The 17,009-nt window shown below is 48.3% G+C and overlaps 1 protein-coding gene across 2 annotated transcripts in view; it reads left to right on the forward strand.

The window, feature by feature from the left end:
- The first annotated feature begins 10,426 nt into the window (after window positions 1-10,426).
- The window catches only part of Habp2 (hyaluronan binding protein 2), a 34,292-nt gene continuing 27,709 nt past the window's right edge, over window positions 10,427-17,009 (forward strand). Inside the window, exon 1 of one of the 2 annotated variants that reach the window (XM_006231633.5) lies at window positions 10,427-10,565. In XM_006231633.5, the coding sequence (XP_006231695.1) occupies window positions 10,497-10,565 (69 nt within the window). In that variant the 5' untranslated portion in view covers window positions 10,427-10,496. 2 annotated transcript variants of the gene reach the window in all.

Consider the following 17,009-nt stretch of genomic DNA (forward strand, 5'->3'; position numbering starts at 1 on the left):
TGCCCCATCTTTCTAAGCCCATCTTGCTGCTTCTCTTTCTCACAACCACCCTCTCTGAGACCTGGGTTTTCTCTCACACCCATAAAATGACGCATTCATTTCCATACCTTTAGCCAGCAACATGGAGCACCAGCCAACCACAGTGTCAGACCCAAAGTATGCCCATGAGTGGCCCACCGAGGTCCTAAGGCCACAGACAGCCAAAGTGGCCCATCTGTAGGTGGAGAGGTAGCTCTGAATCCCAGGGAAGAGAAGACCTTTGAACTTAGGTACTAGAACAAGTGTGGGACCCTGTCCAAGGCCAGATATGGATAAGACCTTCCTCAAATGGAGACATTGGAAGGCTTTAGTCAGGGTATGTGCTGAGGAAATGTTCTGGTGTGGAGACAGGCATAAGAGGAGCTTGGAGACCCGGGGAGGGAGCGCAAGCTACCAGGAATAGATTAGCAGAGCCTTGTGTATCACATCAATCCAGCTGAACTTTGTCCTGTGGACAGTGTGGCAACACTGGTGAGCTTCAAGCAGCAGTGACACCAGACCTCTTAGGCTCTTCCTTCCACCACAGTGGAAGCAGGGCCTTAAGGCTGAAAGTCCGTAGGCAGCTGCACGAGTCCAAGCATAGATATCACAGGCCTCAGCCACAGGCCTACAGCTGAGGTGGGGCTGAGAAGGCTGAGGTGGAGGCTACTTGACAGGTGCACAAGCGGCAGCCGGCTCCTTCACATCCTCCTCACGCCTCTCTGCCGGAGGGCAAGCTCAGACAGCAGGTCAGGGGACGACTTAAACTCCAGAGACACAGAGCCATTCACGAAGCGAAACTGCCCACTGCCAGGCTGTTTGACAAGCAGGGATGACACGGTCAGTGGCAGAAGAGCTGCAGGGCACAGAGTACAATCACACCCCATGATCAATACACAGCAGTCCAGGGCAACTAGCCGGTCAGCAGGAACAAGGAAAGAACAGGCTTCATGCTTTCACAGGACACTGCACTCCTGGGCGATGCTGGCCCCAAATAACAACGCTGTCCCCATGGGTCAAATAAACTATTTTTTTACAGTCGGGTTTCCTGGGGTTCGAGGAAGTTTCTCTCATTTGTTTCAAGGTACAGAGATGCTCCAAGAGGATTAACCCCCAACCCATGGAGCAAGTTTCATTCAGAGTCACACTGTACTGTCTTCTCAAATTCAGGGACCTGGTTTTCAATTTCACATATGCCATAGTGACAGCATAAAGTATGGTTCTATACCACCTGACAAACACAGCTTCAAACCCTCTAGAGGCCACAGACTGACCGGAGCCAGCCATGCCTTGGGTGGCCTTCAGACTTTTCTGGAAATAACAGGGAACTCTAGGCAAGAGCTGTTGGGAGCAACGCCTCTTCCTGGCCCACTCTTGCTACACAGAGAGTGGCTTTACCCACAAAGCAGTTCTACAGTATGCACGGAGACATGAAGACACTCAGGGAAAGGTTCCTGTTAGTCCTCAGGCTGACTTTTCAGGCATTTAGGGAAAGGGTTCTTTTGCAAGCACAGCTGAGCCATTGGGAGGATTGTGTAGCCCTGAACGTCCATGGTAAAGGCAGTGGACACATAGCCTTCTTCCCACATATTTCATTCTGCACAGACTATGAAATAGCGTCTGTTCGTTCCTTTATGTCATTGTCTACCTTTAGTATCGTTCATTTATTTGAAGCGTCTTTTGAGCAATCTTTGTGATGACCAACTGGGATTGTGGTGCCTCCTGAGACAGTAAAATTGGATCCCACTCTGTTTCCTGGCTTGCTTGACTGAACCCAGAAACAGTACCATGGGGGATCCTGCTGTAGACTCTGGAGGCTGGCTGCTTTCATATTCCCAGATGAACCCAAGCACTTGGAACTTGGTCCATCCTAAGCACGAGTTGCAGTTCTGTAAGGCAATGTCCTCATATCCACCACATCAGTAGACAATGAAGCTGAAACTCAGAACCGAGGGCTGTGAGGAAGTCGAGCTTCTCATCTCCATCCATATACTCAAAGCCTGTACTAGTGCACACATGTGTACTCACACACACACACACACACACACACACACACACACAATGAAGATAATCACCCGAGTGACAACTAGTGTCACTTTACGTACGGTCTGTGGTTGGAGTGCATGCTGAGGGCAAGGATTCATAGCCTGCCATGGTAGGTGTTGTCTTAGGGTTCTATTCCTGCATAAACATCATGACCAAGAAGCAAGTTGGAAAGGAAAGGGTTTATTCAGCTTACAGTTCCTCCACGTTGCTGTTTATCACCGAAGAAAATCAGGACAGGAACTCACACAGGGCAGGAACTTGGATGCAGGAGCTGATGCAGAAGCCACGGAGGGTCCTGCTTACTGGCTTGCTTCCGCTGGCTTGCTCAGCCTGCTTTCTTATACAGCCCAGGGATGGCACCATGCATAATGGGCCCTCCCCACTTGATCACTAATTGAGAAAATGTCTTACAGCTGGGTCTCATGGAGGCATTTCCTCAAGCGAGGCTCCTCTCTCTGCGATAACTCCAACTTGTGTCAAGCCAAACCAGCCAGTACAGATGGCCACTGTGTGTCCCCACCATTCTCCCCACATACCTCCCTCCGAGAGTTGCCAAGTACTTTCGAAAGGTTCCAGTTTTACGAGCGTCTGTAGATCTGTCTGTTTGATTTTTTTCCACAGAGATGTTTTCTGGTGTTCCTTAGAATGAAATGCTACCAGGCCCACAGTGACCTCTTAAATGACTGGAGAAATGTGTGTTCCATGAGAGGCATCACACAACTGGACGGCACCTGCCTAAGTGCCTGTTGCTGTCTCCACCCTGCCTGACTCGGTTTTGTTAAATTCCCATTGGCTGCTGTGCCCACTTGGAGAACAATGCACATTTTCCATGAAAAATTACAGACAAGCCAAGCATGGTGGTCCACGTATAATCTCAGGACTTGGGAAGTTGAGTCAAGAGGATCATGGGCTCAAAACCAAGGCTACAAGGGGAGTTTGGGGCCAGCCTTGGCAACTTGGTGAGACACTTGTCTCTAAACAAAGGTTAAAAAGAGAGCTGGGGCATTGCACAGTGGCACGGCTCTTATATAAAACATGCAAGGTCTCAGGTTCAATCAGTCCCCAGTTCCATAAGGGAAAATGAAAATTTAAGTAGAAAGAAAAGGGCAAATTAATACAAATTAAGTATCTGCTGTGTTTCAGGAACTGCTGCTCACATCACCATGCACATTTGAGCACAAAACTTATTTAAGACAGACTCGGGAAGATTAAACAGTTACAAAGTAACTCAGCGAGCCAGTGGCTTTTGCTTTTTTAAGTTGGCTATCTAATGCCGACCCAAACTGTTGCTTGCACAGCACATAGCCAGCATACAGATGGGATCTGGGAAGCCAGCAATGCCAGAAAATGTCTAGAAATTCATTTTGGAGAGGGACTCCAAGGTCCCTCTTCCTTCAAAGTGAAGAGGCTTTGAAAATCTGGGCACACGGTTTTCAGAAAAACAGGAAGTCTCAACATCCAAATCTCTAGATCCCTCTCTCTTTGAGGTTTTTCTATTTCATGGGAGGGAGAGGATTTTCCAGGTGCTAAACGAATGCAGGATTTAACTGGAAAAAATTGTTTAATAAATCAAAGATGGCACTGAGAACCAGAAGCATCACACAGCCCGAGTGATGGCTCTTTGTGAGACAGCAGATCCAAGCAGGCAGGCTGTGTTTCCACAGAATTGATTGATGGGATGGGAGCCACCAGGGGGAGACGCATGCTCCCTGCCTTAGACACCATGTGAACAGAGGAAATTGGAAACGTGAGGGGGGAGATTGAAGTCCCACTGAAAGTTTAAAGAAATGGCAGGAATGTGAACAGGTCAGTCAAGTACTGGGGAGGGAGCTACGATGTGTACGTCACATTGGATTGGGCTACACCAGGGCTCCCATCTCTTTCCAAAGCTCGTGGTGTGTAGAAGTCAGAACTACCAGTGACATCAAGCTACAGTCTATGTGGCAAAGGGGAGCTTGCCACAGTTTGGAGCTCATGAACCTTGGCCAAAAGATGGCGTCTGTCTTCTGATCAAGCATGACTGCCCCCTGTTCTTCCATCCATCCATTCATCCATCTATCTATCTATCAAGCCCTGTATAGATCCATCCATTCACCCACCCCCCCACCCACCCATCCATCCATCCATCCTGTACACATTCATTCATCGTTAACCTGTCCATCTACCCACTTATCCATCCCTCATTCATGCATCTATCCATATATACATCCATTCACATATTTACCCATCTGCCCATATATTTGTCCATTTATCCAGCCAGCCACAAGCCCCACCCATTTGCCAGCCTATCATCTTTTCATCTACCCATCCATCTATCCCTCTGTCTATCCATGACTTTATCCCTCCATCCACCCACCCATTTACACATCCTCTTAGTTACCCCCACCCATTCATTCGTTCACCATCTGGCCATTTCTCTACCAACTAACCTATCTGTTTATCTCCCACCCCTCACCTATCTATACAACAGATATGTATCAATGGTTGCTTCACAGCAAGCCCTAAGTGGGATGGTAATGATATGACAAGAAGGAGAGCATATTAATTAAGTGGCAGGGTAGAAAGCACGGCTGGTGGAGTCGGCAGAAGCCAGATCAAGCAGGCCCTTGGAGGAATGTGGGGCTTGTTCACACACAGTTCACGCATTTAAAGCCGACATATGCTGGTACTCCTGAAGATGACCAGCTTGGGAGAGCCAAGACACTCCTTCCAACCTTTTACTGGTACTGCCTAAACACCATCATGTGCTGGGAGTTCAAAACTTGTCTTGGAGAAGAGGATAGCTGTCACGGATCTATCATCCTCCTGGTTCAGCTCCACAGCAGGGCACACATCCTCTGGCCATGCCAAAGCACCACCAGGAATTCAGGGCTTTCGGTGTCTTTGAGCTTTCCCACCTTGTGCATCCAACTTAGGTCTGCACCTGTCAGATCATGACTTTTCCTAACAATCAGGATTAACCAGGAATTGTCCGTGGGGGCAGAGAACAACTTCTCTCCTGGAAACATGGTTTCTGTAGGGTGTAAATTATGACAGATGTCTCCTTCTCCATCGGGACTCAGCCATAGTGAAGGCAATACTGAACAAGCGTTCCTGGCTTTCTATTGGGTATTGGGTAATCTACTGAACATCTGTCATCTGCCCATGAATCTACCTAACCATGCCTGTGACCTCAGCCATCTCTGATTAGACCATATAGAGACCGGAGATGTTTATTTTAACGTCAACTATCCTAGTTTGGGTTTCTGTCGCTGTGATGAAACACTGTGACCAAAAACAGGTTGGGGAGGAAAGGGTTTATTTGGCTCACACTTTCACATTGTAGCATGGCATTGAAGGATACTAGGGCAAGAACTCAAAGATGTCAGGGACCTGGAGACAGAAGCTGATGCAGAGGCCATGGAAGGATGCTGCTTAGTGCCTTGCTCCCTGTAACTTACCCAACCTGCTTTCTTATAGAACCCAGAGCCACCAGCCCAGAGGCACAGCCTTTCATAATGGGCTAGGCCCTCCCCGGTCAATCACTAATTAAGAAAGTGCCTTCCAGATGGATCTTCTGGAGGCGTTTTTCTCAATTCATGTTCCTTCCTCTCAGATAACTCTAGTGTGTGTCAAGTTGACACAAGACTGGCCAGCACAACTGAACCCTCGTCAACTTGACACATGAACACAGATCACTGTGAGTCAACCTTTCCTTTCTGATTTATGCTCAAGATCTCACAATAAAAATGCAGATAACTTTACAAGTACGACATTCTTTACTAATGTAAACACATAATATTTTCAGTCTCTTTAAAACATCCGCTCTCTCTAAAAGTGTAAAATCTCTCTTACAGGTTCAGTCTTCCGGGTTTGCGCTTCTACAGAAATCAAAATTATATTAAATACCTTCCTCAAGAGAGAAGGATCAGGCCACAGTCACAGCATGAACAAAGCAAAACCAAACTCCAACAGTGTAAAGAACTCCATGTCCAGTCACCTGGGATTCACTCACAATCTTCTGGGCTCCTCCAAGGAACTCAGTCACTTCTCTGGCTTTCCCCTCTGCAGCACACACAGCTTGTCTTCTAGGCTCCTGCGGGTTCTACTTCACTGCTGTTGGTGGTCAGATCATGGCACCAACATCTCCAAAACCCTGGGGTCTTCTACTGCAGCTGCGCTGCAGTTTCGCCAATAGCCTCTCATTCATTCTCTTCCTGGTGCCAAGCCTCAACTTCTTTGCATGACCCCTTCAGTCCCGGGCCTTCAACTGCCACGAAGGCTACACCTTCACTAATGGCCTTTCCTGGACTCTCACAGTTCCAAACCTCAGCTGCTGTCCATGACCCCTTTTATGCCTCAAAACCAGCACAAGGTACAACCTCAGCTGCTTCTAGAACACGGCTTCGGTGTGCTGACCCTGAGGAAACACTTCCCAGAAGATTTCACCTCAGTGGTGCTGGCCTCTTCTCAATCACCTCTGATTTCTTAGGTCCAGCTGACCAGCATCAATTGTCCCAGTAATGAAAATGTTTCACTTCAGCGTTGCTGGTCTCTTGTTAATTACAGCTGACTCTTCAGCTCCAGCTGAGCAAATCGAAAGACTCTCAATTCAAAATAGCAAACGTCTCTCTGATAAAAGCCTTTACACAAGCCAGGCCTCCATCTGTGCACTGCTCTCAACATTCTTACCTTCCAAGCTCCCACAAAACATCACTGAGCTCTTAACAACTCAGTGGCTTTTCTAGTCCAAAGTCCCAAAGCCCTTCCACAATCCTCCCCAAAACATGATCAGGCTTGTCACAGCAGTACCCCCACCAAGCTAGCATCGACTTCTATCTTAGGATTTCTACTGCTGTGATGAAACTGTGAGGAACGGGTTTATTTGGCTCTCACTTCCACATTGCAGTCCTTCGTTGAAGGAAGTCAGTACAAGAATTCAAACAGGGTGAGAGACAGGAGCTGAAGGAGAGGCTATGGATGGGTGCTGCTTACTGCCTTGCTCCCCGTGGCTTGCTCAGCCTGCTTTCTTACAAAATCCAGGACCACCAGCCCAAGGATGGCATCATCCACCATGGGCTGTACCCTCCCCCATCAATCATTAATTAAGGAAATGCCCTACAGCTGGATCTTATGAAGGCATTCTCTCAGGTAGGCTCCCTCCTCTCAGGTAATTCTAATTTGTGTGTTTGTGTGTCAGGCAGAGGCCCTGGCTCCTCAGTTCACAGTCGGACAATTCTGAGGGGTACCAGGGCTCCAGAACTGTCCAGAGGATAAACCCCTGCTGTGACTAGTACAACCCAACTCCTCCCTCTGTTCACCTGCCTCCCCCACCGCCCCAGTATCCTACAAGCACCACCCTGACAAGCCTCCACGCCCAAATCTCAGCATCTCTGTCTCCCAGGAGTCCCAGCCTGAGACCCTAGCGATGCTATTGCCACCAAGACATGCTTCTTAGACTAACCCTGGGGACTGGCCATCCCAACAAGCAACAATGAGAGGGAAAGATGGCTGCTGAATAGGAAACAGGTAACCTTTGCTCGTGGAGAACACACCCGAATGCCCAAGAGTCTGTGCTGTGCCAAAAGACTAGGAGTCTCCTGCAAACAGAAGATAATGGAGGGGACTGGACGTTATAGGTACAAAGGGGTCATGAGGTTAATGAGAAGAATTCTGCCCCACACCTGAGTCCTTACCGGGATGACATGAAGAACCCAAGACCAGTCACTGGGTGAGAATCTCTATAAGATGGTAACTCTCCCCCTTATCCCCTAGATCACTGCCCATAAGGTAGGTGCTTGGTAAATGCTTGCAGCCTGAGTGGCTCAGCGAGCTCTCATCTTTCACCCCACAAAGGCCAACACTGCTGAGCCCTAGTGAAACCAGGGTACCTGCCTTCTGGGTTAGCTTTCTGAGGAAGACCATGTGACATCGGTCCAGGGCCCTTCCCCTCTTGTCTGGAGTACTGTGTGTGGTCTGTGTGTGTCTCCTTCTATAGCAGCACTGGGAAAGTGTGGCCCTGCTCCTACATTTACTCTGGAACATAACCGTGCTCTTGACATTAACCTGGCCCGAAGCTGCCTTCGTGGCAGAACTGAGAAGCTGCTCTAGAAACTCTGTGGCCAGAAACAACCTGAAATATTTATACTGTCTGGACTGTTTGGAATTTTTGTTCACCTTCCTCCCGAGAGGCCAGTTAAGAAGACAGGGCTTCCCCAGGAGGTGGCCACCCCACCGGGATGTCTCAATGTCACAGGCAACATGTCCTGCAGAGCTCTTCTCTCTTGTTAGTCCCCTCACCAAGCACGCAGTCCTTGGCCCGGCCCTCTCCTGCACACCTCTCAGTAATGCCATGGAGAGGAAATGGTTTCCATTCTACAGGTGGAGAAAGTGAAGCTCTGAGAAAGTAGATGGTTGGCCCCAAGTTAGAGTGTAGGTGTGGCCAGGAGGCCTGTTCTGATTCTAGGCTGCCATCTTTCCCAGACTGCTGTCTGTCTCCCTCGAGCTGTTGTCTGTCCCAGGCTGCCATCTGTCTCTGTCTCTCCCAGGCTGCTGACTGTCTGTCCAGGGTGTGTATCTGTGTATCTGTCCTAGGCTATCTGTCTCTCCCAAGCTGCTGTCTGTCCCAGGCTGATGTTTGTCTGTCCCAGGCTGCCATCTCCTCTCCTGGGCTGCTGTCTCTCCACATGGAAGGCTTAGCAGGAAGAAGACTGTCGCTTTGAAGACAAGGAGCAAACATGAGTCATGTCCATTCTGTCACCACATGTGACTTCTGTTAACAAGAGCCCCGGGCACATCAGAGAGGACCCGTCCTGGCCAGGACTCTGTGTGTGTGTCTTTCCTGAGGGTGGAAAGAGTGGCTTTGTGGAAATCAGCTTCCCAAGTTTGTGGCTCAGGACAGGGCTCCATTCGGGGCGTGCAACCCAACGCATGCGAACCTGACAGCCAGAGTGCCCAGAACACAGACCAGTGGGGACACCTGGGACCTTCACTAGAGGACACCAAGGGAGAAGATCAGGGCTCTGTTTCAACTCCCCAGCCAAGCCCAGATTAACTAAGAACCCTGTCTTATAGAGAATTCTCTCTAGGAAGTGTAGTGTAGAAATGTGTTCAGTTCACCTTATCGTGACAATAAAACCCTGGGGACACAAGAGACAATGTATTGGAAACCTGTAGTTATTTTTAAAAAGTGAAAAATTGCTAGAAAAACAAGTCCAGCTTGCTCGTGCCCCCCACATAAATCTACCAAGTGACCATCCTCCTTGGGAGCTCACTGGTCATCTCCCTCAGCCTCAGGAACATTCCATCTAGGGGACGGAGAGAGACGGGAGATTGACAAGGTAGGAGAAGTTGTCCTCATGGTGGCCTTGTGAAGTTTGCAGCGCAAAACCCACCTAGTGAGTGACTTTGACTTCAGGCCCCAGCACTGGACAGGGCCTGTGGGGTTCACCACTCTGGTCACTGGCTTCTAGAGGGAGGAGCAGCCTCTGGCTGAGCGGCATGAGTGCCCTGTGGGATGGCGGGCGAGAGAAGTGAGCGTTGTCAGCCGTGAGTCATTTGGCACCGTTTCAAGCCTACATTGAAGAATCGGGCTGGAGGATTCCTGGAGCCTATACATAGATTATTGTGCTCAGACAGTGTGGGATCCGCTCTAGCGGAGATCGATTGAGTCCACAAGAACCCGTCCTTCCCAGGCTATCGCTGCTTCTGTAGCCTGCCCTCAACCTGTGCTGCTAGGTGAGGAACACTGAGAACAATGGTCCCCAAAACTGAGCACCACGGTTGCCATCCCCCAAAGAAAATCTCCAACAAAAGGGGGGAAATAATTAAAAATAAAAGCCTTATGTAACGAGATTTAAAAAGAAAACGTTTGAAGCCAACAAGCTGCCGTGGGCAGCACTTCAAAGGGCCCAGAATCAATGTTTGTCAATAACAGTTTGGTATTCTTTAATTTATCTTTCATGAATATAAAGTGTGACGTTATTAGGGGTCCATCCATGCCTTACTTCTGGTTGAGACTTGAAGATCAGAAATCTAGCAGTAACCTCAGGGGTGGCAGAGGTCCTTGCTCGATCTGGAGTTCTTTATCCTGTGGCTGAGGCGTCACCCGTGCATCCAGACCTACAGCACTGAGCATCCCCTAGCTCCTACCTGCACCGGCAAGCCACGGGGCTCTTTATTTTGGCCGCTATCTTTGGAGACTTTTTTTCCCCTGCGGCAGACAAGGCACCCCTTGACTCTGCCCAACCCCCACGTTGCCCGTTTGTTTAATGAAGATAGTGGGTTCGCGAAACATTAAACAGTATTTGATGCCTAGTTAATAATTTGCATTCTCTCCATTTGTTCCGGAATCCCCAGGGACTGACATCCCCGCCCCCGCCCCCACCCCCAAAAGGGATAGGCAAGAAGAGAAACTGTAGAGGGATCAAGGGGAGACGCCTTCCACCGCACAGATGTCTGTCGTGATGTTGGTGTTCCGTGTTCTGCTGCTAATCGCCCTAGTGGGGAACTCAGCCATCGGGGTAAGCGGTCGCCTCACCTCTCTATGATTGAGAGGCTCTGGGGATTTTTAGCAGAAATCAGATCATCTGGGTTAGAAGCAAGGACAATCTTATATTGGGAAAGGACAAGTTGCCTGTGTCCTGACCACAGGAGCTTCACAGGCTGTATCACGGAACGTCTGGGCAGTCCGTCTCATAATGACATGTGCGTGGTGACATGAGCTCTTATGGCAGAGCCTCCGTGAAGTCGTTCCCACAGAGGTGACTAGGGCATCCAACTACTCGGTAGCATGGATGAAATCCTCTGAGAAGTCGTGGAAAGCTGCATACTCTGTCCCTAGGAGAAAAGATTAGGGTACCAGCCTTAGTTCACACGTCAGATTATCTAGCCATCTGGGACTGACACTAAGACAAGAACTCCTGAGCTTTGGCCTCGGCAGGACAAGGTGGATACCCTGGTGGCTGAAAGGAGCCCAGCAAAGGATTTACTTAGCTGTCTTCATGTGTGGAGAAGCCTTGTAGTTAACACTTAGTCTTCTTTTCCCCATGCCCACAGTAGATGAGACAGGGAAGATCGATTAGTCTTAGGGTCCAAGGGAGCTTGTGGGAGACAAAGGGAAATGCTGTAAGGGAGCTTTGACCAGGGGACTGAGACCTCTGGGTTGAATGAGGTGGAGATGCTGGCCCATCTAAGCAGCGAGTAGTTTCCTGGGGTTTTCATGCTGGCTATAGACTGAGGCTTCAGTGTTGAGCCTTGGATCCAGGAACAGTCTTGAGTTTGTCACAGCACAACCGCAGCATACACAGCCATAATAATGTCCCCCGAGCCTCCAAGGAATCGCCAGCAACCAACTGCTCTCATTTGGTCATGACAACAAAAGGGTGCAGTCATGGCGGCTTCCAGTAAACCTTGGCTCCTTCTTTCTGCTTTTGTTTTCCTTGGTGCTGCTGCTGCTGCTGCTCAAACCCAAGGTCTTTATCGTGTGGTAGGCAAACTCTTTACTGGGGAGCCATCCACACCCTAGAGTCAGTTCTCAGAGAAAGGGCCCAGAATGAGAGTAACTTCTGTATAAAACCTCAGAGCGTAACCTGTTTGATAAAGAGATGAGGAAGAGAGCTGGGGGAGGGTAGGAGTCATTGTAAACTTCTTGTAGCCGGTTAAGCACTTTTGGATTGGATTTCCCTATGAGGAATTTCCCAAGGGAATGGAATTGAATTACAGCCCCGCTTACTAGCATGTCCATAAGAGAAATGGTTACACCTCACCTGTCAGCCAGTACACCCAGCTCAGCTGCCTTCCAGAGTCCCAGGTTCAGTGGCCAAGTGATTTGCTGGAGAAAAGGGTTGTCTTCCCAAACCGTGGGGTGGTGGCTGCAATTATAGATAGCTATCAAGCCCCGTGATCTGATCTTGTCATTTCTTGGTGGGAACCCGGGCCTAGGAAAGAGCAGCTATCCCACAGGTGGACAAAAAGGTGGTGAAAATTATCAGAGGCCCAGAGAGAACACCCTTGGAAAACAACTGAGCCTAAAGTTCGCAGGCAGGAAGGGTTGACACAATGTTTCATGTTTACAAAAGGATACTATCCTCCCCAACCTAACCTTCCCACACACTGTTTATTTTTGTTGTTGTTTTGTTTTTGTTTTTTGATTTTTGTAAGATCCAGGGAAATTTTCTGGTTATCAATGAAACTGTAAGTCAATAATGCCTAAAAGAAAACATATGAGGGCTAGCCTGTGGGCAGTGCACTTAGTCAATTCAGAAGAGAGGACTCCTAGTTTTCACATGTTTGCTTACCCAGATGTGTGCCAAACAGGTGATTGAGAAGTCTTTTCATGTTTCACGGGCTGGCACACTGCATCTAGGGCAAAGTAGCCAAGTTGGAAGAGTTTCGGGTTTCATCGGGACAAAGCCACATAGCCTGAAGGGTTGAGTGGCCTCTGCTACACACATAGCTAAAAATAATAACCAGTTGTCTCTCAGCTCTCAAGAGGTGGAAGCAGGAGGACTATGAATTCCAGGCCACTCTTGGCTATAGAGCGAGCTACATGGGCCAGCTTGTCCTATGCAGCCAGATCCGTATCAATAATAATACGACGACGACGATGATGATGATGATGATGGTGATGATGGTGATGGTGGTGATGGTGGTGATGGTGATGATGGTGATGATGGTGATGGTGATGATGGTGATGGTGGTGATGGTGGTGATGGTGATGATGGTGATGGTGGTGATGGTGATGATGGTGATGGATAGCACGTGGTAGAGCCAGTCCCCAATGCTAGCCCCTAAGTTTGCTCTGGCTTGGCTCACTGCCAAAAGAGCCCCAAGCCATAGGTACTGTGACCATTCACATTTTACACATACAGACCTGGATAACATGGCCCCAATCCCTATAGCTGGGAAATGACACTGTTAGGCTTTAAACCTTTAGGGGACAGGCCTGAGTCCCTAAGTACAAGATTCTTGGTGCTTGTGGTCTCAGGAGCCACCTTGCTAGAGACACAAGGTCATTTGCAGGGTAAGGACTAATGGGCTCCATGTGCCTCTGAAGCTGAAAGAAGGGAGTCTTAGCATCAGTGATGCTGTAGGCGTCATGCTAATTGTTCTTAGGGTCACATACATCAGAGGCTCTTCTTAGAACGCATTTATCATAATCATCTTCATCATTCTGCATGTGTGTGTATGTGTGTGTATGTGTGTGTATATGTGTGTGTATGTGTGTATATATGTATGTATATGTGTTGTTATGTGTGTGTATGTGTGTGTATATGTGTGTTGCTTATGTGTGTGTATTGTGTGTATATATATTTGTATTGTTAATATGTGTGTATATGTGTATTGTATGTGTATGTGTGTGTATGTTGTTTACGTGTCTGTATGTGTATGTTGTTTATGTGTGTGTGCATGTGTGTATGTGCATATGTGTGTGCATGTGTATGTGTGTGCATGTGTGTGCGTGTGTGTGCATGTGTGTAGACAGAAGGACAACCTGTGAGGATCAGGTATCTCCTTCTACCCTATGACAGCCGGGGATTGAACTCAAATCGTCAGACTTGTTACCAAACCCCTTTCCCTGCTAAGCATCTCCCTGGCCCCAGCCTGAGACTTTATTTAGAAATTAATTCTCAGATTCCATGGCGGTGAGCTCCAGGCATCCTCCATGCCTGCTCTGGACTGCCTTGTGTTTCTTAGTTTACAAATCATTTTCAGGGTCTATCCCCAGCATGGCTGTGTGACATTTTTCCTGGTCTCCAGAGGAGAAACAGGACCAGAGCAGAGCTGCTGGACTCTCTTGTGCCAGACCTCAGACAGAGTCTGTCTGACCCCCATCCTTACAGGAAGACCACCCAGCTGTCCGAAAGCCAGGCACTGTCTTAGAAATCTCTTCAACAGTGATTCTCAGAACGTTGGGGCGGGGGAGGGCAGTACACTGGGCTTGACCACAACGAAATTCTACCTCTCTAGGGGTCAGAACAAGAGAGCAATACTTGTAAGCCCTGTCCTGCTTCCGTGAAGATGCTGGTTTCTCCATTACCGCACAAAAGGGACGTGTGGGCAAAATGCTCAGTTTGCTTACAAATCCGTACTGTTTGACTTCTGGAGTCCTCCTAGGTGCGGAACCACAGAAACGGCCTGTGTAGACGAGAGAGTGCACGTTGGGAGCTTGGAGTGCACGCTTCTGCTCACAGCCTAGTTTTGCTTGTTGTCAAGAAGGTCAGACAGCACAGTGCATTTTCTTTGTCTTTGAGTTGCCAGGCAGCGTTTAAGAAGCGGAACGTCTCAAATAGAGATATTGATTCCCAAGGTCTCACAAAAGTTGCATATTCTGGAAACAGCGAGCGCACGTTGCTGTCCACACTGCACCACTGAGGCGATGCCTATGGACCACCTCTGTTTCCCTCATCACCTTATTGGTTGATGGAAAGGGGGAAGGAGGAAGAGAGGGGAGGAAGGAGAGACCAGCATGCAGAGATAGACTTAGATGGTTCTTGCTCAAACACATCATAGATGGTGAAGTAGTAATGCCATTTTGGAATGGGCCAGTCCCCAGTCTCAGCACTCAAATCCCCGTGGGCTCCAGGGTAGGACCTGTAAGGAAGCCCCTTTGGGGGCCAAACCCCAACTCCATGGAATGCAGATTTTTCATACCTGGGGGTCCCCTCTTCTCTAATCCAGGAAAAGATCTCTGGAAAAGGGGAGAGATTGAATCCCCCCGAAACTTCTCGTAAATTCAAGGGGGAAAAAATTCCCATAAAGACAAGAACTTGATTGCAAGCAGGAGTCCATCTCGTTGGCTTTGCAGTGTACACTGGTATTTAGGGAAATCAGGTCGCTGGAGTCACATGTGTGTGTAAGCACAGATATATTTATATTCTAAATGCATTAGGGTTTCCCAGATGCAAAAGGAATTCTGCTGTCACAGAGAAACAGCATGGCAGAAAACCCAGCAGCCGGGATTTTTAAATAAAACATGTTTTCTCTTCATAATTAATATAACAAAGTTTCCCGGCTTAGGGTTTGGCAAAGATCCCAGGGAAAAGTAGCGAGGGAGGGGCTGTGTGACTTCCTGTGATCAACCCAACAAAGGAGGTCCTGGAGGACTCAGTGCTGAGAGGGCTCTCCTGGGCCCACCCCTCCCACACTGCACACCGAGTAATTTGAAAGTAACAGCAATAATATAAACTTGTTGACACTGATATCTCGTAACAGTGCCACCAACATTTACTGGCTTTTACCACACACTTCTTGTGGTTTGAACTTCCTGATAAGCCCATGAGGTGGGGCCACAGTCAATTTCATAAATAATTTCATAAAGCTACAGAGACAAGGTAACCTGTCCAAGATGGCGCCCATGGCAGGTCAGAGAGCTGGACTGAAACACATCTACCCAAAGCCAGTTTCAAGGTGTGTACGGAAGGTGACATCGGTGGGTGGTCACAACAGGCTCTATCTACCCTAAGGATGACAGGTCTGTTTGATGTGGATCCAGAGGTGTCAGGCTAGACTGCCACCTTAATTCCGGCTTCCACTAAGAGGTGAAGTTGGTTCCTCCTGGTAGCTAGCCTCCCTTCAGCCCAGGAAGCTTCCCTTCAGAAGAATCAGTCATGCCAGACAACCAAGTAATTAAACTTCAGATATGGCTGAATCTGCTTCAGACATTCGGCCATAGCCTACACTGATGTCTTAATACATTTGTTAAACAGACTTACCTTTGCCTACTTTATTTTTCAAGATTTATTTTTATTACTTTCCTGTGTGTATGTAAATGTGTGTACATGCATACATGTGTGTACATGCCTGTGTGTATGTGAATGTACATGCACTCACATGTACATGCATTGTGTACCTGAGTGTGTATGTGAGTATACATGCATGTGTGTGTACTTGGATGTACATGCATGCCTGGGTGTGTGTACATGCATGTGTGTATGTGAGTGCACATGCAGGCATGTGTGCATGGGTGTATGTGCATGTGCACATGAGTGTACATGCATGTGTGCACAAGTATATATACATGTGTGTACATGAGTGTACATGCATGCCTGTGTATGTGTGTACATGCATGTGTGTATGTGAGTGTACATGCATGCATGTGTACACAAATGTACTGCATGCATGTGTTCTTGAGTATGTATGCATGCATGTGCACTAGAGTGTATATGCATGTGTGTACAAGTGTACGTGCATGCGTGTGTGCATGAGTGTACATGCACATGGAGGCCAGAAGTTGGTGTCAGATACCTCCTCTGTCACTCTTCGTCTGTTTCTTTTTTTTCTCACTATGTAACCCTAGGGAACCTAGAAACCAGAGAGCTCTATCTGCCTCTGCTTCCCAATTGCCAAAATTAAAGATGTGTGCTACCATACCAAGCTCCCTCCTTATTCCGTGAGATAGGGTCTCTCTCTCTGAGTTTAGAGCTCACCTGCTCAGCTAAGATGGCTGGCTGGCAAGCTCTAAGGATCCTGCTGTCTCCATTCCTTGCTAGAGGGACCACAGGCACAGGCTACCACCATGCCTAGCTTTCCACGTGGGTTCTTGGGAATTGAATCCATGTCTTTACGCTCTCATGACAAACACATTACTGACCAAACCATTTCCCCAACCAGGAAGTCTTTATAACTGAGGAAACAGAGGTAAGACGCCAATCAACAGCTGTACAGGAAAAGGATGAACCCTCGGTTTCCTGGGCTAAAGAGAACTGACTATAATTCAGGAGACACCTGACATCAGCTTGTGCCCTCCACATGCATGTATACACACACACACACACACACACACACACACACACACTAAAAACAAGGACAAAGGTCAGAGTCACCAACAACCCCTGGGATAAGAATGCATTTTCTGGCCTCACCTGCACCCATGGGATCCTGCAGATCCCAGGTCTCCACAGGGTCCCTATGCACTACAGTGTGAAACCTAGAGACTTTAAACCGAAGTGATCCAGATCCAGAAA

Source organism: Rattus norvegicus, chromosome 1, assembly GCF_036323735.1.
Source record: "Rattus norvegicus strain BN/NHsdMcwi chromosome 1, GRCr8, whole genome shotgun sequence".
Classification (NCBI taxonomy): domain Eukaryota; kingdom Metazoa; phylum Chordata; class Mammalia; order Rodentia; family Muridae; genus Rattus; species Rattus norvegicus.